Source organism: Lepidochelys kempii, chromosome 1 (assembly GCF_965140265.1).
Source record: "Lepidochelys kempii isolate rLepKem1 chromosome 1, rLepKem1.hap2, whole genome shotgun sequence".
NCBI lineage: Eukaryota > Metazoa > Chordata > Testudines > Cheloniidae > Lepidochelys > Lepidochelys kempii.
In genome coordinates, this window is record NC_133256.1 from 213,954,676 (window position 1) to 213,980,938 (window position 26,263).

Sequence of the window (26,263 nt, forward strand, 5' to 3'; positions counted from 1 at the left end):
TGCATACTTCCAGTTCCAAATGAGGTCTGTGGTTCACTGGTCAGTTCTGTAACTTTGAGGTTCCAGTGTATAAAGGACGCATCAAACAAAGCCAGAACCCTTTCATAGTCATCTTTGTGCCAGTCTTCAGGAAAATCAAAGGATTGAAAGAAATGCTCTGCTTGCTTCCAAATAGCACAAAGTAAACACCATACCTGTATAGCTTCAGTTTCCTTATGGAGTTTTGTAGCAATCTGAAATCTTGCAAAATGCTGCTTCTAGTCTGTCAGTTGTGAAGGTTTGTCAAAGCTGAAGTTCTCTGGTCAACGAAGAGGGAGATGTTGATGAAATCCTGCAACCTGTGTTGCTTTTTTTCCCCCTGTCTGCATCCTTCATTGCTCCTCCTTCTGTCTGCAACTTCTGTTGCTCTCTTCCTTCTGTTTTTCTTCTCCTCTGGCACTGCTTAACTTGGGGCACCATGTCACATACACCTTGGACATGGTAGGTGGCAAGGCTGCTATAAGCAGGTCAGGCTTCTGTACCAGACATGGACTGGCTACAGAGCTTCCTTTCCGGAGAGATACTCAACAGATGTGTTCACAATAAGATCCCTTAATGCTCTGCCAGGCATGGCTGAGGTTAGCGAATGTAAGTTGTTACATGCAACACCACTTCGTGGCTGAACAGTATAATACAATTTAACCTTCCACTACACTGCCAACGCCCCACGCCCCTTAGGCACAGCTCCGCCTGCTATTTCAGAGGCATTTCACACAGTGACACCAAGCAGGACCCACCTCTGCGCTCTGCCCTGGCACTTCGCACCTGCGCCCCCAGGATGATTAAGACCAGGCAGAGCAGGGCTCCCAGGATAATGCAGATGACCACGGGCACCGTGATTCTTCCACTGTCAGTTGGAGGGTGGCGCGGGGGAGCTGGAAGGAAATGAACATGGAAGAGGGAGGGATTATCCTGTGAGAGTCCGGGGGGCCCAGGGATCTCCCCAGTCACTCATTGCACGGCAGCAGGGTAAGGGGCTGGGACACAGTCTGTGTGCCATGGAGGCAGCTCACAGGCTGCTGTTTAAATCATGGGCCCTGCCCTGTCAGCTGGAGCCAGCAGACAGGAATTCTCTGGCTCAGCACAGCCTGCAGCTCCCACCCAGGTGTCATTCGCCCCTAGATTTCACAGGCCATGTGTAAGGGGACTGTTGGCCCCTTACTAAAACTCGGTGGGGGTGTTTCGGTTGGCTAGCTCCCAGGACCAGAAGGAAGGGGAAGGGTTGATAGGAAAGCAGGACCCTGAGAATGACAGTCCCCAGGAACAATGGGGAGAGGCCAATGCCCCAAGTCAGCCTGACTGACAGGGCGGGCAGGCTAATCAGGGAGTCAGGAGGACAAGGTGGGTCCTGTCCTCCCTGTGAGCTGGATTGCCTGGGTCAGACAGAGTGGGGCCGAGCTGCGGAGGCGGAGAGAGCAGGGGCCTGAGCTGAGCTGCGGAGCAGAGCCGCGCCAGATCCAGAGAGAACCAGAGCAGCAGCCCGGGGGGAGCAGGTCAGTGCTGGGAGCAGAGTCACAGGAGACCTGTGCTGGGAGCAGAGCTGCAGCAACCAGATCCGGAGGGGCCGGAAAAAGCAGCCCAGGGAGCTGGAGGCAGAGCAGCAGCAGCGCTGAGGCAGAGGGGAGCAGGAGCAGGAGCTGGGCCTGGGGCTGGAGCAGTCTGAAGCCAGGCGTGGTGAGGAGCTGAGGAGAGCGAGGGGGACCCTGGGCAGCGGGCCCAGAGCAGGGAGACGCCCCCAGCCAAGAGGCCTGGCAGGCCAGACTTGGAGGGGGATCGTAACCCCGACTGGGCGGGGGCGATGCTGGGAAGAAGGGTCCTGCCTCGTTCAGCCTGAAGGCGTGTGACCACCCCCAGAGCAAGTGTCCGACCCGCAGTATCCCTGCAGCACAGCCAGGGCCTGGGCAGGAGGCCTGGGACATGTGAGGAACAGACTCAACTTCCCTTACGGTCCAGAGACGCTGGTTGTGACGTCCCCGTGCCACAGTGCAGGGTGACGTGTTTTCCTTTAACCTTTCCCACTTTTTTCTTATTTTTTAAAATCGATTGCCGTTTAATACACTGTATTTCCTTTGAACTGCATGTAATGATCAGTGGGTCAGGGAAGCATCCAGTGCAGAGAGAGCATCTGGGAGTGGGGACACCTTAGCCCCTGCCCTAAGTGACCACGACAGGGTTGGGGGTCGACCCCCCAGGAATCCTGGGCCCAGCCCTGTCGGGGTTACGAGGACTCTGCCAGACAGGAGCGTGGAAGGGGAGCCCTTGATGTCAGGCAGGCCTCTGGGTAAAGGAAGAGGGAGCGAGGACTCAGATCCCTTCGCTAGCCCATTTCACTGGGGTAGTGTATAAGCCAGGAAAGTTCCCCACAACAGCGGGACCATTCCCCTGCTTACTCATGGCAAGGAGCTCCTGTCCTTAGGCTACAGCTTGCAGCTCATCATCTGTGACCCAGCACCAGGTAAATTTTAACTCTTGATGGGAGCGGGGGATGTTTTACCTGTTCTACTCAGTGATGCTGTCGTCTCTGTCACACCTGCAAGGGGAAAGGGAGGAGAGTTGGAGTCTGGAGCGAGGGGGAGCCGATGTGTTTGTCACTGGGTAGCGTCCCCCTCAGAGCTCCAGACATCACTTCTACAAATTCCCTCAGAGCAGCACAGGGTCTGTCTGTTAGTGATTTAGGGCCCACGTCCCCCTAGGCTGACTAGTAACAAACCAGCACACTGGGGTCTGTGATGGACGCAGGGGTTATGTGGGCTGATGTCTGAGCCAATATGGCCCCACAAAGCTTCCACCCCACAGCATCCATGATGCTTCTGCAAACAGGAGATGGGGGGGCCTGGCCTGTGACCAAGGGCGGGCAGGCAATTGGACCCATCCTCCTTCCAGAAAATTACAGCATGTAGCAGACACATCTCCTGTCACTCACCTGAGCAATTCACTGCAACATCTTCCTTGTGACCACAGTTGCTCTCACCCCAGGGCTTGGCAGGACAGTCCCAGAGAGATGACTCTGTCCCTCTGCAATTCAATGTTTCTACCCAGATGGGACCAGTCCCCTCACCAAATACAGCCTCGCCTGGGACTGGTACAGCAGATCCACAGCCCAGTTGTTTACACACAACGTTAGCATCCGCCATATCCCAGGAGTCATCACAAACTGTTCCCCAGAAGCCACGATACCAAACCTCCACTCTCCCCGAGCATCTGTCCTCTCCTCCCACGACACGTAACTTCTCCTGATCTGGAAATGCAGAAACCTCACATGTTACTGGGACAGCTGGGAAAGTCCTTCGGGACCAAGAGTGAGACAGTGAGAAGCAGAAATACCTGTGCAGCTTGTCGAGTTCGGGCAGTCGGCAAACAGGGCCTGAGGTTTCTATGCAGAGAAAATGATTAACTGAACAGACCGAGAAGGGTGTATGATGTAGGAGAAGGTAGGGCTTATCTGTATATTAAACCCCTAAATTTCAGCAATTTTATAAACTTAAATCTAAATCTATTTTGTTTCATAGCTAATGGATTTGTTCCTCAGTGGATTCTCTGGATGTTGAAATCTTTATTCAGCTTGCTGCTGGTGTGTGCGTGTTTGTGGGTATCTGAGTCTGTTCCATCCACCCTGTGTACAGCTGCTCTTGACCCTGTTTGAAGGTAAACAGATTTGTCAGCTGAAACACAGCCACATTATTGTGAGGATCCAGAGACAAGAAATGGTGGTATTAGAATTGAGGACTGTACCTATTGGGTTATGGGAAGTGGGCAGCTGCTCCAGCCCTGAAGGGGTTGGAAAAGCCCTGCAGGGGGCTGGGGCTGGGGAAGGAAGTAAAACCCCAGCTGACTGGGGAAAGTGGTGCAGCTGGGGGCCATGTCCCAATCAAGGCCCAGCTGGCTCTATAAAGGCTGTAAGCCAGAAGCCAAGAGAGACCATTTTCTCTAGCTCTGAGGGAGGGACTTGGCTGTAGAGACCTGAACAGAGGACCTAGTTTGGAGCAGGACTGGGGAAATGCAAAGGAGCCGGGGAGCTCCAGCCTAGGAGAGCCCCAGGCTGCGGACCTGGTAAGGTCTATTAGGTACGGGGGTTGCAGGGGCAGCCACGGGTGGGCAGAGGCAGCAGGTCCAAACCCAATGTTGCCGGTGATGAGTGGCTCATACTGTAGTCTGCCCCAGGACGCAGGGACTAGCTGGTGACTAGAAGGAGCCTATGACTGAGGTGAGGCAGGGATAGTGGGTGGGGGGGTTCCCGTGGGAGGGGGAGACCCAGAACTGTGGGGTACTGCCAGGGGGCAGCACCCAGTGAAAGGGGCACCAGGGTCCTGGGAGGGACACGGGAGCCAGCAGCAAGGCGAGACAGGGCTGAAGAGGGTGCTCTGGCGCCTGGAACGCTAAATCCCAAGGACAACCAGCAGCAGGTGCCGCTGGTGAGTCTGCGCCCCGGTTACAAGGACTAAATGGGACTTTAGATCTGAAACAGACTCACCTACACGCACAGACCCACTTTTTGGGAATTCTGATCCTGACCCAGATTTCACAGCCTGGGTGTCAGGAAGCAGGGGCTGCAGCAGAGCTAGTCTCCAGGCTACTTAACGAGCGCAGCTGGACTGTATCAGGCTGTCTGACTGGTCAGGCTGCCTGATTGGTCAGCAGTCCAGCTCTTCAGTCCAGCAGCCACACCAGCATTCAGCAACTGCTCAGAGCATTTCCCACAGCTAAGATATCTCATTTTCCTGTCTTGTTCACAGTCGTGCTGTTGCCTTGACCCCAGACTTACCCCTTGCCTTGCTCCAGGTAACCTGGTCCTGACCCTGAGCTCCGATTTCTGCCTTTGGCTCTGGCCTCTGGCTCTGACCCTTGGCTCCAATTTCTGGCTACCAGCTCCTGCTCTAACCACTGGATATGACTCCTGCTCCAACCACTCAGCATGACCACTCACGTCCTGTTCACTGACCTTGGGCCCATCTCTGATTGTTCATCCCAAAAGTACAGCCACAGAGATTCCCAAATGATGCTTGCTAATGGGAGGCATTTGCAGTGGTGCTGGAACAATTTTTACAGTTGGGGTGCTGAAAGTCAGTGGTTCCCAAACTTTTTACCTTGCCCCTTCTTACCCTGTCTGTGCTCCCTCTCCCCCGAGTTGGGGCCAGGACTGGGCTGTGGATCGGGGTAAGGTGACTCAGGCTGGGACCACACCTTGCGGGGCTAGCAGCGGGACCCCGTGTCTGGGACCAGCAGTGGAGTGCGGGGCCTGCAGCCGGGACCCCCGCAAACTGATTAACCCCTTGCACCCCAAGTTCCCGTGCCTATGGGCATTTGTAGGCTCTCACTAGGTGATTGCACCGTGTAACACACAGCTTGTATGAATAACTCCCATTTTGTTTTCCAGGAGCTGTATTGAGAATTGACAATGAAAATATGTCTGTCACTACTGTGAATGTAAAACTGTCTCTACTGAAAAGTAAATACATTCAAAATTTCTATCACACCCTTTCAATGAGTAAAAGATGGAGTGGGTGTGTGCACAGACAGTTTCAGAATTACCACGGCAAGAAATATGGGTCTCCTCTGCTCGGTTAGCACAGGACTGCTGTTTCCATATGCCTGATGGGCACTGCCAAAGGGACCTGTGCTGCTCACTGCATACAACATGGTCCAGCCACGTGGGACCAGAACCTGCTCCATATGCCAAGTCTCTTGCAACCTGCCCTCCATCCCCACAGTTCAGCTGTTTGCAGACAATTGCTGGGGTGACTCCAGACATCTGATTGGAGCAAACACTGCCCCACGTCCCATTGTAGAAAACCTCCAGCCGCCCAGCACAAGCACTGTCGCTCACTAGCCTCAAATCCGTGAATTCTAGAAGGAAGTGCACAAAAAGGGAATTTAAATCATCTGATTCTGAAATGAACTGGTGTGAAGAGTGAAATCCCAGCAATTGCTCATCCCAAAAGTATAGCCACATCATTCTGCAGGAGCAAGTGCAGAGAGAATCATTCTAAAAATGAGACTTTCCTGGACACCATGGGCCTATTAGAAATAGAATGGTCACCTCTGAAAAGTCACCAGTTCCCAGCAGTTGCACACACAGACACCTGCAATACAGCAGTGACTGCCCTCCTGTCATAAATATAAAGGGAAGGGTAAACCCTTTTAAAATCCCTCCTGGCCAGAGGAAAAATCCTCTCACCTGTAAAGGGTTAAGAAGCTAAAAGTAACCTCACTGGCACCTGACCAAAATGACCAATGAGACGACAAGATACTTTCAAAAGCTGGGAGGAGGGAGAGAAACAAAGGGTCTGTGTCTGTCTGTATGCTGCTTTTGCCGTGAATAGAACAGGAATGTAGTCTTAGAACTTTTAGTAAGTAATCTAGCTAGGTATGTGTTAGATTATGATTTCTTTAAATGGCTGAGAAAAGAACTGTGCTGAATAGAATGACTATTCCTGTCTGCGTGTCTTTTTTGTAACTTAAGGTTTTGCCTAGAGGGAGTCTCTATGTTTTGAATCTAATTACCCTGTAAGGTATCTACCATCCTGATTTTACAGAGGTGATTCCTTGACTTCTATTAAAAGTCTTCTTGTAAGAAAACTGAATGCTTTTTCATTGTTCTAAGATCCAAGGGTTTGGGTCTGTGGTCACCTATGCAAATTGGTGAGGATTTTTACCAAACCTTCCCCAGGAAGTGGGGTGCAAGGGTTGGGAGGACTTTTGGGGGGAAAGACGTGTCCAAACTACGTTTCCCAGTAAACCCAGATAGTTTGGTGGTGGCAGTGGAAATCCAGGGTCAAAGGATAAAATTAATTTGTACCTTGGGGAAGCTTTAACCTAAGCTGGTAAAAATAAGCTTAGGAGGTTTTCATGCAGGTCCCTACATCTGTACCCTAGAGTTCAGAGTGGGGAAGGAACCTTGACACCTCCCAACACTAGAGAAATGCTGTGATATCCCCAATACTCCTGGGTGGGAACCAATGGGAAATGGTGACTTTCTAATCATGATCCCAGTTGGTTGGTAGAAGAGTAGAGTGACCATATTTTCTCAAAGGGAAAACGGAACACCCCACGGGGGGCCCAGCCCCCAAACCTCCCTTCCTCTCCCCCCTGACACATGGGGCCAGCCTGAACGCTCCCTGCCTCCCATATAGGGACAGCCTGAGGTTCCCCTAGCGCCTCGGCACATAGGCCAGCCTGAGCCCCCCTGCCACCCACGCGTGCGGGGTCAGCACGAGGCCCCATTCTTCCATCCCGCACGCACAGCGGCCCAAGACCCTGCTGTCCTCTCACGTTGGGCTAGCGTTGCCATTGTCCCCCTCCCCCCACATGTTCTTCCGCACTCTGCTAGGGGGCGCATCCCACTTTTTTGGCAAAACTGTGCATGTGTCCAATTTGCTCTTCCCAACTCATGATCCGTTGGCAAGAGGAAACGAGAGAAATGCCCAGTTTTGCCAAAACTGTCAGGACAACCAGGGCAGGCTTGAAAAAGAGACTGTCCTGGCCAAAACGCGCTGTATGGGCACCCTATAGAAAAGACAGTGAGGGAGAGGCTCTATCATCCTCAGCTCTCTCCTCAAATGTCTGCCCCCTCCATTAAATCCCCTGGTAACCAGGCTCACGTGAGCATTCCCGGACCAGACCTGAGCAGAGAACTCCTGCATCCTCTTTGTGTCTGCAGTTGTGCTGGCCCCAGCCCCTGGAAGGACAATCCCAAAGATTGGATTCATTTCCAGAGCAGTTCACATCATCCAGCCAGATCTGCCCGGATCCTTGCCCGTAATGAGCAGAGACAGTTGCGTTGATGGCGCGTCCACATCCCAGTTGTTTGCAAATGACATTGGAATCTGACAGATCCCAGGAATCATCACAGACTGTCCCCCAGCTGCCATTGTAATAAATCTCCACTCTCCCAGCACAGCGACCTGCCCCATTCACCAGTCTGATCCACCTGCTCCCTGCAGGGATAGATCCCAGCTGTTAATATGCAATATGATGACAATTAAATACCTTCCATGCAAATCAATGATGATGCTACAATGGCTGAGATATTGAAATGCTTTTTAAAATCTGTCTTTAACAAGAAAGACAGAAAAGGAGAAAAGCTGAGTAAGGAAATGAGGAATACTTCTTACAGAGCACTATTGATAAACAGCATGTGAGTGTAAGGGCCTAATTCTGAATTCCTTACTCATCGGAGTAATCCTTAAGGGACTCGTCACATGGGTCAGAACTATTTGTGAGACTAAGGGTTAGCAGAAACAGCCCTTACTCAAAATCTTGAATATTCTCAAACAACTCTTAAAGGATAAGCATCAAGGTGTTCAGGGAATTATTAGGCAATTAATTTACCCAAAACCAAATATTCTTTTCAATTGTTACAGAATGGGGAGGGGGTGACACTGGCTGACCAGGTCATGCTAGAGTGTAGTTAGATCCGTTCACTTGTGTAGATTAAAGTAATGGTTAGATGTATACGTGTGTATTCAGATGTTTAAACTTTATGAAAACCAGTGGAATGTTATGGGTATTGTTTTTGCGTGTCTATTCCTGTCATAATGTAATGCCAAACATTTACATGATAAATACACGTGTAGCTAAATAACACATCAAATAAATTTTGTGAAATGCTAAGGATTTAAGGACTTTAACAGAAAATGCTAATTTCAAAGGAAATAGCCATTATGAATAAGGTCTGAGGTCAAAAATCTAAGTGCATTTCTCACTCCCTGTCATCAAAGGAAAAGCCCACATGGGTAGATTGTCAGCTTGTTTTCTTATGTTCTTATGTGAGAAGAAGAAGATATAAATATGGATTCAAAGAAAGATCCTGTATCTCTGGACTGTTTGGATTCTAACAGAGAAGAATAACTGAATGAGAAGACAGAGATCCCCAGGGTTATTCTGGGTAGCCCTGTGTGATGGGGTGAGCTCCCCACACGAGCGCTGTAGAGCTGGTATGGGCCAGGTGGGCCCAATCAGCTAATTATGCTGCAAACGGTGGAAGTTTAGCTTGGAATCAGCTGGCTAGAGAGAGTCTCACCTGTTCAGGAACACATGGGAACTTTAAAGCCAGGAAGGTGGCTCCGGGTTGGGCTGTTGGGAAAGACTGCAGTAAGGCAGACAGCAGTCATGCCCTGGGAAGAGGGAGGAGTGTTTGGGGGCTGCAGGGAGATAGTCTGTAGTTATTCCCTGGGAGGAGGATTCTTGGGGCTGGCACACCCAGAGTGAGGAGGGGAACCAGAGTATAGGAAGCAGTCATACAATCATAGAAGATTAGGGTTGGAGGCCATCTAGTCCAACGCCCTGCTCAAAGCAGGACCAACCCCAACTAAATCAGTCCAGGGAAGGAGCAGTGTGGGCAGAGAGAGGAAGCCCAGAACTGCTGAGCTGTCCCTGGACTGGATCCCAGAGAAGAGGGCAGGCCTGGGTTCCCCTACCAGCCACTGAGGGAGTGGCACCAGGGCAGTGAATGGGAAGACAGCCTAGGACTGTTGATGGACTGAATCCCATCAGGGGGAACACTGAGTGACCTAGCTGGAGGGCTAAGTGACAAAGAGGATGCTGCAGGTCCTGGAGCAAGAGGCGCTGCAAACCAGAGTGAGAGTGATGGTGTGCAAACTGTGGATGGGCATTGGCCTCGAGAGCTAATCCTCAGAGTGACCAGGAGGAGATGCCAGACCGGCAGTGAGTGGAGTACCTCATGACACCATGTAAAAGACTTTGGGGAAACTGACAGTTTATTACATCACTGCCACCATTTGGAGTTACAAACTGATTTCCCTGTTGTTATATTTTACCTGCTATAGCCTCTCAATAACCCTTCTTCTTAGCTAATAAACCTTAGTTATTTACTATAGAACTGGCTGCCAGCGTTCTCTTTGGAGGAAATTCTGGGTGACTGACTGGTCCCTTGGGACTGGGAGAAACTTGGTGTGGTGTGATATTAGGATTAAGTGACATTTTATCACAACTTTCAGTTTGTCTGGGTGGCAGGTTAGGCGGTCTGTGACTCCATAGTGAGACTTGTATAGTGATCCAGGAGTTCACGTTTGTGACTGGCTTGGTGAAATCTAATTCTAGAACACACCACCAGTTTGGGGTATCTGCCCTTGTTTTTTGAGTCTGCCCTGAGTTAGTCACTTACAGTGGTGAGCCACTCCAGACAGCATGACAGCACGTACCAGAACATTAGAGAAAAGGAGACTTGGTACCACTTTATTTTACAAATAAAGGGAAAGACAGGCAAATTGTCTCTGTGTGTGTACAATAAAGTCCAAGACACTTAGGGCCTAATTCTACCCTGCTGAAATCAACTGTGAAGCTCCCACTGACACAATGGGAACAGAAATGGGCCCTTAATGTGCTGCAGTTACCCTGAAGTTGGAATGGGCATGAAAAATATCAGTGTAGTAACATACAGTGCATGATATAGGGACATAGTTAAAATATCTGTTACTTGTTTACTTTTACTGTTGGACCTGAATGTAAATATATACCATCAAAAAGAACAATAGAATTATTTTGTACAATAGTCATGTACAACCAAGAACAATGAAAAAATCCCATCACAGATTTTTTTTTTCATTTTTTTTTAACCTTTAAATGATGGAAAATTGCACAGTTATAGGAATAGGACTTCACAAGGTCACATTATAAAAGCAACTTTGATGTATTTCCTAAGTGACAGAGGGTTAGATCCACAAAGGTACGTAGCTACCTAACTACCTCTTTATAAATACATAATAAATAAATCACTACATATTTACTGAAGCAGGGACTTGACTCTCCCATATCCCAGGTGAGTGCCCTGGCCACCAGCTAGAATCAATCTCTAGCTTTTTTTCGGATTCAGTGACTGATTATTTGTACAAAGTGGAACATTTCCAGCAGGAGAGACCCACCCCAGCACAGTCTAGAGTGACTAGGGCACTCACCTGCGTTCACGTCCCTGCTCCAAATCAGGCAGAGCAGGGATTGAATGTGGATTTCCCACCTCCCAGTTGAGTGCTTTAACCACTGGGTCCTGTGTAAAATGGGGAGATGAGAGAGCTGACCTGGCTTACGTGCCTAGCTCCAGGAGTGGGTTCATGACTGAGGTCCCTGAGCAGAGATAGGTGCCTACCTCTACCTGTGTGTCAGGGGGCTGAGGCTTCGATCAATGGTAGGTTGGCAACGAAATAACTTTGTGTATCTAGGCCCTACTCCCTTCCTTGGCATTTCACTGCTGGCAAATGTAGGTGGTTCCCTGTTCAGCTTTCTGGCTTCTGGTGCCTAACTCTCCCCATGCATTGTACGTGGAGCTGGGCGCGTGACTCATGGCTGAGGATCCCATTCGATGGCAAGGCACCTAGGAGTCAGGCTTTGCAACGCCCAAGGCCCTTGGGGGATCTAGCCCAGAGCTACTATCCATGGCAGCCTTGGTCAAAACAGGTTGCATGTGACTTCCTTTTCTTACTGTTGTTTTCTGATTCAAGACAGCATGTTTTTTATAGACTTTAACATAAAGAAGCCACTAGATACACAAGAGCTGCTTGGTTTCAGAGTAGCAGCCGTGGTAGTCTGTATTCGCAAAAAGAAAAGGAATACTTGTGGCACCTTAGAGACTAACCAATTTATTTGAGCGTAAGCTTTCATGAGCATCTGATGAAACGAGCTGTAGCTCTCAAAAGCTTATGCTCAAATAAATTGGTTAGTCTCTAAGGTGCTACAAGAGCTGCTTGGAAATTCATTCTTTTCCCCACAAAAATGAATGACCATGAATATTTTTCATGGTCCACAAATAAATTTGGGATTTTCATAGATCTGTCAAGTGATTACAAAAAATTAATCATGATTAATTGTGCTGTTAATAACAGAATACCATTTATTTAAATATTTTGGATGTTTTCTACAGTTTCAAATATACTGATTTCAATTACAAAACACAATAGAAAGTGTACAGTGCTCACTTTATATTTTTTTATTCCAAATATTTGAAGTGTAAAAAATGAAAGAAATAGTATTTTTCAATTCAGCTAATACAAGTACTGTAGTGCAATCTCTTTACCATGGAAGCTGAACTTACAAATGTAGATTTATGTACAAAAAATAACTGCATTCAGAAATAAAACAATACATTTCAATTGGTATTCTGTTGTTTAACAGTGCAATTAAAACTGCAATTAATCATGATTTTTTTTAATCTCGATTAATTTTTTTAGTTAAACGCATGAGTTAACTGTGGTTAATTGACAGCCCAAGTTTTTCAACAAAAATCTGAACATTTTCAATGAAAACAAACTATTTGAGAAAATTTGTAATCTTATGGTGAAGATTTTTCACAGGAAAAAAGTTTTGATGAATTTTTTTGAACAGCTCTAATCCATAAAAATATGAGAGAGAGAAAGAGAGAGATGTTGCTATAGTTCATGAACCCTATAACATGGCTATGCTTTGTTCTGTATATAATTTTTTTTTCTATAAATCGGTCCCAGTTTGAACATCAGATCCACATCATTTCAAGGACTGCTGAGATCACAGCACAAGGTGGGGTGGAGGCAGGCCCTGGGGTGGGTCATGTTCCCATTGAACAAGGACAGGATATTTATAAGATTTTCACACTGTCACCTGAGCAAATGACACCAACGTCCTCAGCAATTCCTGCCTGGGTTGTCTCAGGCTGGGAGATGTCACAGAGAGTCAGACGAGTCTCATTTCCTCCACATCGGACACTTTTCAGCCCCACGGGGCCCCTTCCTCGCTCAGACATAGGGGGGTGATAAGCTTTCTCAGCGACTCCGCACTGGAGCTGTCTGCACACCACGCTAGCATCGTCCATGTCCCACTGGTCATCCAGAACTCTGCCCCACACACCACGGAGGGAAATCTCAACTCTCCCACTGCATCGGTTTTCTCCATTCAACAGTCTGAGCGCCTCAGAACGACCTGGGCTCACAGAGACAAAAAATATGCTGAATAACACTCCCTGCTGATACTGCATTAGAAATAATACACAGGTGTGATGTGAAACACAGGTTTCTGTGCTGAGTGGAAGGTAACTCTCACCGCTGTGCAGTGATACAGGGAACAGCCTCTTTCAAGGGTTTCATTTGTCTGTCTACTCAGAAATGCAGGAGGTGATGGAAGGAAAGAATTCCCCAGCTCTGAGATCAGATCTTGCACGATGTGGAGCGCTCTCACCTCCCTAAGGAGTCAATGTGAGTGGAGAGTGCTCAGGAACACCTGGCAGATCAGGCCCCTGGTTTCCAAAATGGTCTCTGCAAAAGTGCTCAGTGCTCACCCCGCACATTGATCGCGTCAGCACTGTGAGGTAGCTGTGATTTACAACAGGAGTCTAGGGATTGGCCTGCAATGAGTGCACCAAGCGCCCCACTTCCCTGCTGCAATTCCCAAACCCAGACTGCCAGGACACATGGCTCCTTTAAAGAAAACCCTGCCCTGTTTGTCCCCGTTCAGTGTACATTGGTGGCCTGCGATCACGGCGTCAGCTCCAAACCCATAAGGAGCTAACACAATAAAGGCTTTTCTGCACTCAGCAAGGATTTTCCAGGCCAGGTCTGCAACTGTGGACGCTTGAGTTACCTTTCTCACGAAGTCTAGCTATTGACTTGGCTGGAGAGGATGCTGGAGAAGAGAGTGACCTCTGGGCAATGGGGAAGAAGATCCCATTTTTTCTAAACATATATATTTTTCATTTTAAAACTTTGTTCACTGTGAGCACATAAAGATGTTGAAGTTCCTTGTGGGAGAAGCGAAGACCCTTTCTGGTGATTAGGTCATTGGAGATTTATACAGTGTATGCGGCACCTTACATTTCAAAGGAGCCAAAGTGCTCCCAAAATGTGATCTGTAAACCTGTCAAATGTTCCTAAATATATAAACAGTTATAAGAATATACATACAGAGGACAGTAGTGACTCCATATTTAAAGATGAGATTAGTATTACACTTAAGACAGGTATTTAACTACTCTTTTTTATTAAAGTTTTGTATGGTCTGAATCTCACATTAAGACTCCTATACTCTGAGCAGGTGTAAATGAGCCCTTAGGGTTAGGAAGAATTGGGCCCAGTGTAATCTCCCCTTACTTCCCACACAGAATCTCTGTGTCAGTGTGACCCACATTCCTTGTACTGCAGCATTTGACTTTATTTCTCTGACAGGAAGCGAAAGATGCCATGGGGAGGGGACATAGATTTTATTTGGATACTCTGGGCCTCTGTTATGTCATGGGCAACCCCACACCCTAGTCACCCTCTGAGGGCAGAGCTAGAATACAGGGTCGGGGGGGGGGGAAGGTTATAAATACAGGAGTTGAAGGGCTTTTATACACTTGAAAGGCTACAATGGCACAGCTGCAGCACTGAAGCTGCACCTCTGTAGCCCTTTAATGTAGACCCTACCTATGCCGACCGGAGGGGTTCTCCCATTGCTATAGTTCATCCACCTCCCGGAGAGGTGGTAGCGAGCTTGACAGAAGAATTTTTCTGTTTACCTAGTGCTGTCTACACTGGGGGGGGGGGGTAGGTTGGCTTAATGTGTCACTCAGGGGTGAGGATTTTTCATATCCCTGAGTGATTTAGCTGGTTCAACCCAGCTTTTTAATGTATACCGTGTCGAAGACAGCCCTGTGGACTCAGTGGCTGAGAGATGTATCTGCTGTGAGGGCTGATCCCAACCCCTGTACCACCGTGGATACAGGGCAGTGCTATGCCAGCTTTATTTTCTAAGGAAGCTCTCCATTGCGATAATGTTTCGTGCACCATGGTGTGGTCTGTGGATGTAGAGGGAGAGCTGGGGCAGTATTTGTTGCTGTGGAGACCACAGAGACTATGAATTTACATTTAGCTATCAGCTGACTGCTCTAAACTGGGATTCTGTCTCAGTTAAAGAGAGAGAACGGGGCAGCATTTGGTGAGGTGAGGATTTGTGAATTCTTGCCTGATTTAGCTGGGTTTATGGGGAGAAGACAGTGCTCCATGGAGTGAGAGCCTCACAGAGATCCAGGGAAGAGATATTGTAGAGGCTGCTTCCAATCCTGGTACCACATTGAATACAGGCTACAGATTTCTGTTTCACCAGCAACTGAGAGACCCAGTCAACTCTTAACCCAAGCCTAGGGCTGGAGCGCTGCTAGCTGCTAGATCCCCAGACTGTTTCGTTGCTCACCGAGTTCTGAAGTGTTTGAAAGGGCTGAGGTACTGCCATTTCTCAAGCTCTGAAGACCCACTACATGTTACAACCACACTGCAAAGCTTGAGAAATCATCTCTAAGAGAAGATCAGTGGGGAATGTGTTTGGATGTTTGTGCTGAAGTATAGAACACGTTAAGTTGTAAGAGAAACAAATGGAGGAAGGTCTGTGTAAGGAGAACACATAGATTTACTTTCTTAGAGCTTTTGTTGAAGTGGCAAAGAGTCCTGTGGCACCTTATAGACTAACAGATGTTTTGGAGCATAAGCTTTCGTGGGTGAATACCCACTTTGTCGGATGCATGGAGTGGAAATTTCCAGAGGGAGGCATAAATCTGCAAGCAAGAATCAGGCTAGGGATAATGAGGTTAGTTCAATCAGGGAGGATGAGGCCCTCTTCTAGCAGCTGAGGTGTGAACACCAAGGGAGGAGAAACTGCTTTTGTCCTTGGCTAGCCATTCACAGTCTTTGTTTAATCCCGAGCTGATTGTGTCAAATTTGCAAATGAACTGAAGCTCAGCAGTTTCTCTTTGAAGTCTGGGCCTGAAGTTTTTTTGCCGAAGGATGTCTACCTTTAAATTTGCTATTGTGTGTCCAGCGAGGTTGAAGTGTTCTCCTACAGGTTTTTGTATATTGCCATTCCTAATATCTGATTTGTGTCCATTTATACTTTTACGTAGGGACTGTCCAGTTTGGCTGATGTACATAGCAGAGGGGCATTGCTGGCACATGATGGCGTATATTATCATAGAATCATAGAATATCAGGGTTGGAAGGGACCTCAGGATCTAGTCCAACCCCCTGCTCAAAGCAGGACCAATCCCCAACTAAATCATCCCAGACAGGGCTTTGTCAAGCCTGACCTTAAAAACTTCGAAGGAAGGAGATTCTACCACCTCCCTAGGTAACGCATTCCAGTGCTTCACCACCCTCCTAGTGAAAAAGTTTCTCCTAATATCCAAGCTAAACCTCCCCCACTGCAACTTGATGACATTGATGGATGTGCAGGTGAATGAACCGGTATTGGTGTGGCTGATCTGGTTCGGTCCTGTGATGGTGTCGCTGGTGTAGATATGTGGGCAGAGTTGGCATTGTGGTTTGTTGCACGGATTGTTTCCTGAGTTAGAGTTACTGTGGTGCAGTGTGTAGTTGCTAGTGAGAATATGCTTTAGGTTGGAAGGTTGTCTGTGGGTGAGGACTGGCCTGCCTCCCAAGGTCTATGAAAGTGAGGGATTGTTGTCCAGGATGGGTTGTAGATCACGGATGATGCATTGGAGAGATTTTAGCTGAGGACTGTATGTGATGGCCAGTGGAGTTCTGTTGGTTTCTTTCTTGGGCTTGTCTTGCAGCAGAAGGCTTCTGGCTCTGTTGATCTACACGTCTGGCTCTGTTCACCTGTTTCCTTATTTCCTTGTGTGGGTATCGTAGATTTGAGAATGCTTGGTGAAGATCTTGTAGGTGTTGGTCTCTGTCTGAGGGGTTGGAGCAAATGCGGTTGTACCTCAGCACTTGGCTGTAGACAATGGATCATGTGGTGTGTTCGGGATGGAAGCTGGAGGCATGAAGGTAGGCATAATGGTCGGTGGGTTTTCGGTATAGCGGTGGTGTTAACGTGACCGTCACTTATTTGCACCGTGGTGTCTAGGAAGTGGACCTCCCGTGTAGATTGGTCCAGGCTGAGTTTGATGGTGGGGTGGAAGCTGTTGAAATCGTGGTGGAATTCTTCCAGAGTTTCCTTCTCATGGGTCCAGAGGATGAAGATGTCATCAGTGTAATGTAGGTAGAGAAGGGGCGTGAGTGGACGAGAGCTGAGGAAGCGTTGTTCCAGGTCAGCCATAAAAACGCTGGCATATTTTGGGGCCATGAGGGTGCCCATAGCGGTGCCACTGGTCTGGAGGTATATATTGTCACCAAATTTGAAATAATTGTGCATGAGGGTAAAGTTACAGAGCTCAGCAACCAGTTGTGCTGTGGCATCATCAGGGATACTGTTCCTGACAGCTTGTATTCCATCTATGTGTGGGATGTTTGTGTAGAGAGCCTCTACATCTATGGTGGCTAGGATGGAGTTTTCTGAAAGATCACCAATGCACTGTAGTTTTCTCGGGAAATCAGTGGTGTCACGGAGATAGCTGGGAGTGCTTATTCATACCTATTACAATGTTTTAATGTGTGCATTAAATGTTTGGTTTACTAAGGCCATGTCTACACTATGGGCGCGACAGTGACACAGAACTTCACTGCAGCTATGTCGCTGTAGTGTGGATGCTTCCTTCAGTGACAGAAGGGGTTTTACTATTGCTGTGGGTAATCCATCTTTCCAAGTGGTGGTAGCTAGATCAATGGAAGAATTCTTCTATTGTTGTCTACAGTGGGGGTGAGGTTGGCATGGTTATGTCACTCAGGGATGTGACTCCTATTGATCTCATTGATGAAGGCTGCGAAGTGCCTAAATCCTTACTGAAAATGAAACGTAGGCTCTTAAATCAGTTAGGCATTGCCATGCTGAATGGAGCAACAGCGAAACAGCTGTAAAAATCTGGGCCTAGCCACTATGGATAGCCATCAGACGACTTGCCATTTATCAGCTATGGCAGTTCTCTGGTGTGGCATGGGGAAGCCGATGAAGATCTTTGGAGAAGCCTGCAGGAAAAAGGACCCCTGCAGTATTTGTATTGCATTGTAGAGGAGGATCTTCATCAAAGTGCCAGCTGCTCTCACTAAGAGCAGGATCTTTGTGAAAGTTCCCAGCTGGCTCAGAAGCCAAGCTCTGGAGCCATTTGAACGCTTTCCTGAAAACTGGGATCTTTGGCAAAGAAATGATTATTTCTATGAACTGCTGTGGGGAATTAATGATCTACAAACATACACACCCTCTGAGCAAGCTCTGTAGGTGAGGGCTGCAGCCCACCAGCGCACAACCCAGGATGGGCAACGGGGGAAGCATTTTGGCCAGGAACACCAGGGCAAACACTTATTTTTCCAGAGAGTGAAATGGGATTGTAATGGCCCCGCAGCATGGATGAGATCTCTGCGTATAGGTTGCTTCTGCAACACCAACCTCAACCTGATGAGGGGCTGAGTCAGCCCTGCTGGGACTGAGGAAGTCTGTGAATCACAAACCCCAGGTTTATAGCACAGAGCCATTCTCTTTGGTTCACTCTAGCATAGTGCTAGGATCCACCTCGCCACCCCTTACTGCACCTCGAGGTGTCTCTGATCTGGGGAACTTAAACAAAGAAACCAACATTCCGATACCCCTATTTACCTTGAGTACTGTAGTCAGTGGGACTCACTCATGAGGATCCTAAGCTGGCCTATAAACTGCACTATAACTAATACACACACATATATATTAAACTTACCTGAGCAAATAACACTGACCGTGTCTCTGGGGGAGCAGGCTGGATTGCCCAGGGCCATGCGAAAACAATCCCACAGACAGGGTTCAGTCCCTTCACAATGAAAAGTGTCGCTCCATACGGTTCCCCTCCCTTCCCCGAAATGGGCTCCTCCCAGGATCGACTCGGCGTATCCACAGTTCAGCTGATGGCAGAGGACGTTGGCATCTTGCAAATCCCAGTGGGAGGCACAGAGGCTTCCCCATGTGTCTCCATATTGGATCTCCACTCTCCCGGAGCATTCGGTGCCGTTCACTAACCTGCCGCCCAGGCACCCTGAGCACAAGGGAAAGTGAGTGTCAAGGAGGTGCAGTGATCAGTGTTAACGGCAATGGCAGGGAGGGGAGTAGGGAACAGGAAGGGATTGTTGCTCGTGATCAACGCTATCAGTTACCCTGTGGGGGCTGTGGGACTATTCTACACCTGCACATTCACAAACTGATACTCGATCCACATCAGTTAGTGAGAAGGGAAGACCAGGGACCAGAATTTGGCTTCCTTGGTACATTCCATACTCAAGTCATCACAAGCATTTCACTGAGGGATCAGTCCCAGCAGACTTCGCTGGTGCAGGGACAGGGGGCCAAATTATGGGCCAGTCCCCACCTGGTGTAAATCGGCATAGCCCCACTGAGCCCAATGGAGCTTGGCTGATTGACACACTGTGAAGATCTGGCTGAGGACGCTCCCCAATCCTTTTCTTTCCCCTGGCAGCTGCTCACCTGAACACACCACGCTGGCTTCACTCCCAGGGGGACACTCAGTTGTGCCCAGCGCACTTACAAGACAGTCCCTCAGGCGGGATTCATTATTCTCACAGCCAAACTTGCCATTCCAGACAGGCCCGTCTCCTGTGCCAAAGAGCTGCCCTGCTGGAATCGACAGGGCGAATCCACAGTCAAACTGCTGGCAGAGGGTGTGGGCAGCCTGTAAATCCCACTGGGAGTCACAGAGGGTTCCCCAGGCACCTCCGTGGCGAAGCTCCACTCTCCCCGAACACTCTGTGCTGCCATTTGCCAGCCTGTACCCGCCGTATCCTGAGAAGAAGGAGAAGGGAGATCAAAAGGACATTTCTCTTGCACAATTGTATCCAAAGATGTGACGAAGGAGCCCCAGTGACCTGGGATAATTAACTAATAATTATTTCCCAGTTTACTGGGCACTTTGTAAATGAGGATGTTCAGATGTGATTATCAGGTTCTTTCAGTGCAGGCGTTATTGCTCATATCTGCCCTTTGTGGGAAGTCACACAGCACCCACCAAACTCTGCCTTGGCATTTACTGCTCTGGGGTCAGGGTCATGCCTGGGACAGATTGTCTTTAGCTGAGGCCAGTCTCTGCTTTGGTGGTTCCAGAGTGCTGGTCAGGAGTCTGGAGTGGCTGCCCCTAAGTTATCACACAAATGCCATGTGAAGAAACTGGGGTTCTCAAGGGTGCTGAGTCCCAGGTTATTGGAAGCTTACTGAATCAGAACAGTTGCACTCAGGGGTCTGACTGGGAATAACATACACAGTGGTGATATTCTAGCTCAGTGACAGCTCTGCAACAGTTAAGGTTGAGACCAGCTTTCCTTCAAAGCTAATTTTTTCTAAGTGCTCTAATATCTGCCTGATTGATTGGATTGGATTGAAATACAGTATTTCACATAGGAGCACAGGGTTGTATTAGTAATAAAATGTGGGGCCATTTCACCAAGGGGTTTCCGAGATACAGCTCCCAGGAAGGAAAAAAAACAGCTTATATTAAAGTTGACAGATTCTGGCGTTTTATTTTTGCACACAGGTAGAGATCAAACCAAGGCTCAGATCATTGCACCAGGGTCTCAGACACTTGTGGGTTACCCCCAACAGAGGATATGGCATCCACCAGCCTTTGGGGGAAATCAAATTCAGATGTTATTTCAAAATGAGCCTGCTTCTCCAGTTAGGTGCTTGCGAAGGATTGTGCGCCTACACATACATCTAATGGACTACACTGAGCATGTGCAGTGAGAGAGGATAGCTGTCTGGAAACCTGAAAATCCAGCATGAGATGTGGGTGGCTTTGAGGGTAAATTGTGGCCTTTACAGCTAGGCACCCCCACCCCTGACACTGTGAGCGCAACTCCAGCTCAGAAAAGAAATGTGATGTTAAAAAAGCAGGTTTATTGCTCCAATTGGTCTCTCTCATGGGGGATTTTGTTTGGTGTAAATATAATCTGAGTGCAGCAACATATTCAGAATGTGCTGAAATTGCTTTTGAAAAGAAAACAACTTCCAAATGTGAATGCTGACTGGGAAGGGGAGGGGTGATCAGGGGTGCAAGAGTAGGTGGTAACAGGGGGAAATGTTTGCGTTTTCAGCCAGGGATGTGTTTATTATGGGGAGGGAGACAAATGGGAATCGGTGGTAGGGGAGAGAAGAAGTTGCGGGGTGGGCTCAGGGAAGGGGGAGAGTGTGAGGATTGGGAGAGGAGGAGGGGAGAAGACAGGAGGGGTTGCAAACTAGGAAGGGTAGCAGAAAAAGTTGGGGGATTGAAGTAAGGCACATCAGCCATGAATTCCCTTCTGTGTGTGTGTTGCAATCTATGGGAGCCCTATCCATTTGCAGGCCCTGGGAGCAACTATACAACCACCATTATCCCCATTCCATTCTAACAAAATGTACAGGACAAGGAGGAGCACTCAGGAATCACATAGCAACCTTGTGGCCGAGTGGAAAAACCACTGGACTGGGACTATCCCCAGCTTTGCCACTGGCTTGCTGTCTGACCTTGGGCACGTCTGAGGTTCTGAGCCCCAGAAGATGGTGAGAGGCAGACCAGCTGAAAGTCTCTGGGCAAAGATAAAAGCCGGGAAAAATAGTGGTGATGTAATGGTAGGGGTCTACTATAGACCACCCGATCAGGAAAAGGAATGGATAAGGCATTTCTACAACAAACATAAATATTCAAAACACAAGACCTGACAGTAACAGGGGAGTTTATCTACCCAGACATCTGTTGGAAAAGTAATAAGGCAAAACACTAAATGTTCAATCAGTTCTTGGAATGTGTTGGGGAAAACTTTTTGTTCCATAAAAGTAGAGAAAGTAACCAGGAGGACCGACATCTGAGACTAGATTCTGACCAAGAGGGAGGAATTGTTAGTGAATCTGAAGGTGGAAGGCAACTTGGGTGAAAGTGACCATAAACGTTAGTTGTCATGATTCTAAGGAAAGGAAGGAGTGAAAGAAGCAGAATAAGGAAAAAGGACTTCAAAAACTCCAGACTTTAACAAACATAGTGAACTGATAGCTAAGTTCCCATGGGAAGAAAATCTTAGGGAAAAAAGGAGGTCAGGAGACCTGACAGTTTCTCAATGTTAAAGACACAACTGCAAACTATCCTGATGTGAAGGAAAAACAGAAAAATATCATAAGAGAACATTATGGCTCCACAAGAGCTCTTTAAGGACTGAAAATCAAAAAGGAATCATACAGAAAGTGGAAATGTGAAGCAGTTGCTAAGGATGAGCACAAAACCACAGCACCAGCATGTCGGGACTAAATCAGAGAGGCTAAAGCACAATATGAGTTACACCCAACAAGGGAAATAAAAAGATAATAATAATAAGTTCTCTAAATACATTAAGGGGTAAGAGAAAGATGAAGTAAAGTACAGGTCCTCTACTTAGTTAAAAGAAGAGCTAATAAGGGGTGATATCAAGAAGGCTGAGGTGTTTAATTTCTATTTTGCTTTAATCTTTACTAAATAGGTTAATGGTGAGCAGATACTCAACACATTTAATATTAACAATGAGGGGGAAGGAATGCAAACCTCACAGAAATTAAGTCTACTGTCCCCAAAGATACAGTACACACACACTAGCCTGTTAGCCTGTAGCCCTGTATTTGACATTCCTGCATGCACCCCTGTCATAAATATAAAGGGAAGGATAAACACCTTTAAAATCCCTCCTGGCCAGAGGAAAAACCCTTTCACCTGTAAAGGGTTAAGAAGCTAGGATAACGTCACTGTCACCTGACCAAAATGACCACTGAGGAGACAAGATACTTTCAAAAGCTGGAGGGAGGGAGAAACAAAGCCTCTCTCTGCCTGTGTGTGTGATGCATTTGCCGGGAATAGAAAGGAATGGAATCTTAGAACTTAGTAAGTAATCTAGCTAGATATGCGTTAGATTCTGTTTGTTTAAATGGCTGAGAAAATAAGCTGTGCTGAATGGAATGGATATTCCTGTTTTTGTGTCTTTTTGTAACTTAAGGGTTTGCCTAGAGGGATTCTCTATGTTTGGAATCTAATTACCCTGTAAGGTATTTACCATCCTGATTTTACAGAGGTGATTCTTTTACTTTTTCTTCTATTAAAATTCTTCTTTTAAGAACCTGATTGCTTTTTTCATTGTTCTTAAGATCCAAGGGTTTGGGTCTGTGGTCACCAATGTAAATTGGTGAGGATTTTTATCAAGCCTTCCCCAGGAAAGGGGGTGTAGGGTTTGGGGAGAATTTTGGGGGGAAAGATGTTTCCAAGCGGGCTCTTTCCCAGTTATATATCTATTAGATGCTTGGTGATGGCAGCAATAAAGTCCAAGGGAAAAAGGAAAATAGTTTGTACCTTGGGGAAGTTTTAACCTAAGCTGGTAAAAATAAGCTTCGGAGGTTTTCATGCAGGTCCCCACATCTGTACCCTAGAGTTCAGAGTGGGGAAGGAACCTTGACAACCCCACAATTGGACAGCACTGGAGTCAGTCATTTTGTATGTTCAACCACTGCTAGCTGAAACCCAAACATCACATAGCTAACAATAGTTTTATGACCCTGAGAGGCAAGGCCGAATAGCTCCATGCTTGCAGTTTTTCTAATCAAAATGGGAGAATAAAATAAAAAATAAACATACTATAAAAAGAGAAAAAAATGTTTGGGCAACCGACCTTGGTTTTAGGTTCCTCTAACATGTAAGCTTTATCATTGTTATAACCAGGAATATTTTGCTAATAAAAATAATGAATTGTTATTGGCTGTTGCTGGGGAAATTATTAGCCCATTAGAGGCTATTATGAGCTGTGTGCTTTATCCAAAGAAAATTTACAAAAAAATTATTTAGAAAGTGTGCTTTGGAGCAGTCTGAGGAAGCTTTCCTTTTGGCAAGGATTTTACACCTTAGTTCCCCAATAGTAAGATGGAAGGAGGGGGCCCCCGATAGCTTGGCTGTTAATTTCTTGAGACCATTTCAGACTTTTTAGGTAACTGTAAATATTTGGAATGCTCTGCACCCTACTGCTACAGCATACATAGTGAGTCCACGCATGAAACCCAATAAAGTAGTTTTAGGTAAAGCACTCTGGTTTGTATCAATCATTTATCAGACAGAGGAGTTATGGCCATATTATTTTTTTCTTGAAGAAAACCAGTTAAATTACCACTGATTTGGGTTCTAAAACCCCTGGGTAACAAGCCCAGCTGAGGACACACTCTTTACCTTAACACACAGCATGGAGCTGATTTATGGTAAAACCACAAATAAGTTTATTAATAAAGAACATAGATTTAAATGATACTAAGCAGAGATAACAGAAGCAGAAAATGCTTACAAACAAAACAAAATACAACATATTTTAGGAACATCTTTCCATCACACATACATAACTCTACTCGCCATCTGTATATGCCTCACACAATGATATCCATAACTAGCATGTCTCCAGTTTTTATATGATATCTTACCCAAGTGAGCTGTAGCTCACGAAAGCTCATGCTCAAATAAATTTGTTCGTCTCTAAGGTGCCACAAGTCCTCCTGTTCTTTTTACCCAGTACACTGTTATAGTACAATAATACTGTATACAAACAGTTGTTTCAACTGCTTATTCTTTGGGTTTCAGGCCCCTTGTTCTCCCCTTGGGGTGTCTGGACCCTGATTGTCACACAAAGATACTTAAGGATCTAGCTGAAGCGTTGGTGGAACCGTCAGCCATGATACACAGACAGCTGCAGCGGCACAGGAGCCAGCAAACAGAGGGGTAAACAGGGGAGTTTGAAAGGGGAGTTTCTCTTGTGGTGCTCGTTCAGGGTTTGTTTTTGCTGTGGGGGGTGGTGTTTTGGTGTGGTTTGTGTTTCCCAGATTAACAGGATTTAGGTGGGAAGGCTATGACAGATACAGAGGCAGCAGTGGGAGTGACCCATGTCGTGGAGGACACAATAAAGATGACTGGATGTGGAAGCTGCGGTATGTACATGACCCTGGAGGGGGCACCTGGTAAGAATTTTGTTGGCATGAAATGCCATCTGATAGAGCTGATGGAGGAAAAGATCAGAGGTTTGGAGATGCAGGTGGAAAGTCTGGTTGAGTTTAGAAATGGGTTCGAGCAGATTATGGAGCAAAGACATGAGATATATGAAGGGAAAAGCTCAGACTTACAGATGGAAGCAGGACTGAGGAATTCTGAGGGGAGACTGCTGGGTGAGGAAAGTGGTCAGTGGAAGTATGTGACTAAAAGAACCAGGCAGAGGAAAGGAAGGGAAAATAGTGAAGGAGAAATAGAGCTCAAGAATAGGTTTGTGGAGTTGGAAAATGAAGAAGGGGCTCAGCAGGTAGTCACTGAAGGTGGAAGGGCAAGGAAGAAGAGAAGAGCGGCTAGTCCTCTAGGAAACGGGGAAGAGTCAATGGAGACTACACCAACTATGAGCCCCAGGAGGACACAGGATAGATTGCAGAGGATTGCAAGGGAGAATAGGAATGGAAAGAACTTGCAGCCAGAGGGAACAGGGGATAGACTGGAGAATAGCACCGTCACCAGGAAAAGGCAGGTCTATGTGAGCGGGGACTCTTTACTGAGAAGAATAGACAGGCCTGTAACCAGAGCTGATCCAGAGAATAGAAGGGTGTGCTGTCTTCCAGGTGCTAAGATACGGTATGTAGACCTGAGGTTGAAAAGGATCCTAAAGGGAGCAGGAAAGAAGCCCCTAATTATCCTTCATGTGGGAACAAATGTTACGGCTAGATTCTCGCCGGAAAGTATTAAGGGAGACTATGCTAGGCTGGGGAAGATGCTGAAAGAAATCGAGGCTCAGGTGATCTTTAGTGGGATTCTACCTTTTCCTAGAGAAGGGCAACAAAGGGGTGACAAGATTATGACTATCAACAGATGGCTCAGGCAGTGGTGCAATAAGGAGGGCTTTGGGATGTATGGCCACTGAGAGGCATTCATGGACAGAGGACAGTTCTCTCGGGATGGACTTCATCTGAGTAGGGAAGGAAATAGACTTCTAGGATGGAGACTGGCACAACTGATTAAGAGAGCTTTAAACTAGGAATTTGGGGGAGATGGTTGGGAGATGTCCAGGTAATCGCCACGCTGGATTTTAGCATTGAGAGGGAAGAAAACGAAGTAAGAAAGGATACAGCCGTGGGTAGGAGAATGGATATAAGGAGGAAGGGCAGTGTGGATACCAGTCTAATAGGTTATACTGGCTGTAGAATGACCGTGCCTAATCAGGTACAGAATGTGAGCAAGGTCAAACAGCAAAAATTAAGATGTTTGTACACCAATGCGAGGAGCCTAGGTAACAAAATGGAGGAACTAGAGCTACTGGTGCAGAAAGTGAAACCAGATATTATAGGGATAACAGAAACATGGTGGAATAGTAGTCATGACTGGAATACGGGTATTGAAGGGTAT

At 47.2% G+C, this 26,263-nt stretch overlaps 1 protein-coding gene across 1 annotated transcript in view; it reads right to left on the bottom strand.

The window, feature by feature from the left end:
* The window catches only part of LOC140907236 (scavenger receptor cysteine-rich type 1 protein M130-like), a 71,744-nt gene that overhangs the window by 10,905 nt on the left and 34,576 nt on the right, over positions 1-26,263 (bottom strand). Inside the window, exons 5-11 of the mRNA XM_073332754.1 lie at positions 19,333-19,647; positions 18,575-18,886; positions 12,625-12,942; positions 7,659-7,973; positions 5,569-5,883; positions 2,534-2,599; positions 777-914 (exon numbers count right to left, since the gene is read on the bottom strand). Of these exons, the coding sequence (XP_073188855.1) occupies positions 777-914; positions 2,534-2,599; positions 5,569-5,883; positions 7,659-7,973; positions 12,625-12,942; positions 18,575-18,886; positions 19,333-19,647 (1,779 nt within the window). The remainder of the gene's footprint in view (positions 1-776; positions 915-2,533; positions 2,600-5,568; positions 5,884-7,658; positions 7,974-12,624; positions 12,943-18,574; positions 18,887-19,332; positions 19,648-26,263) is intronic.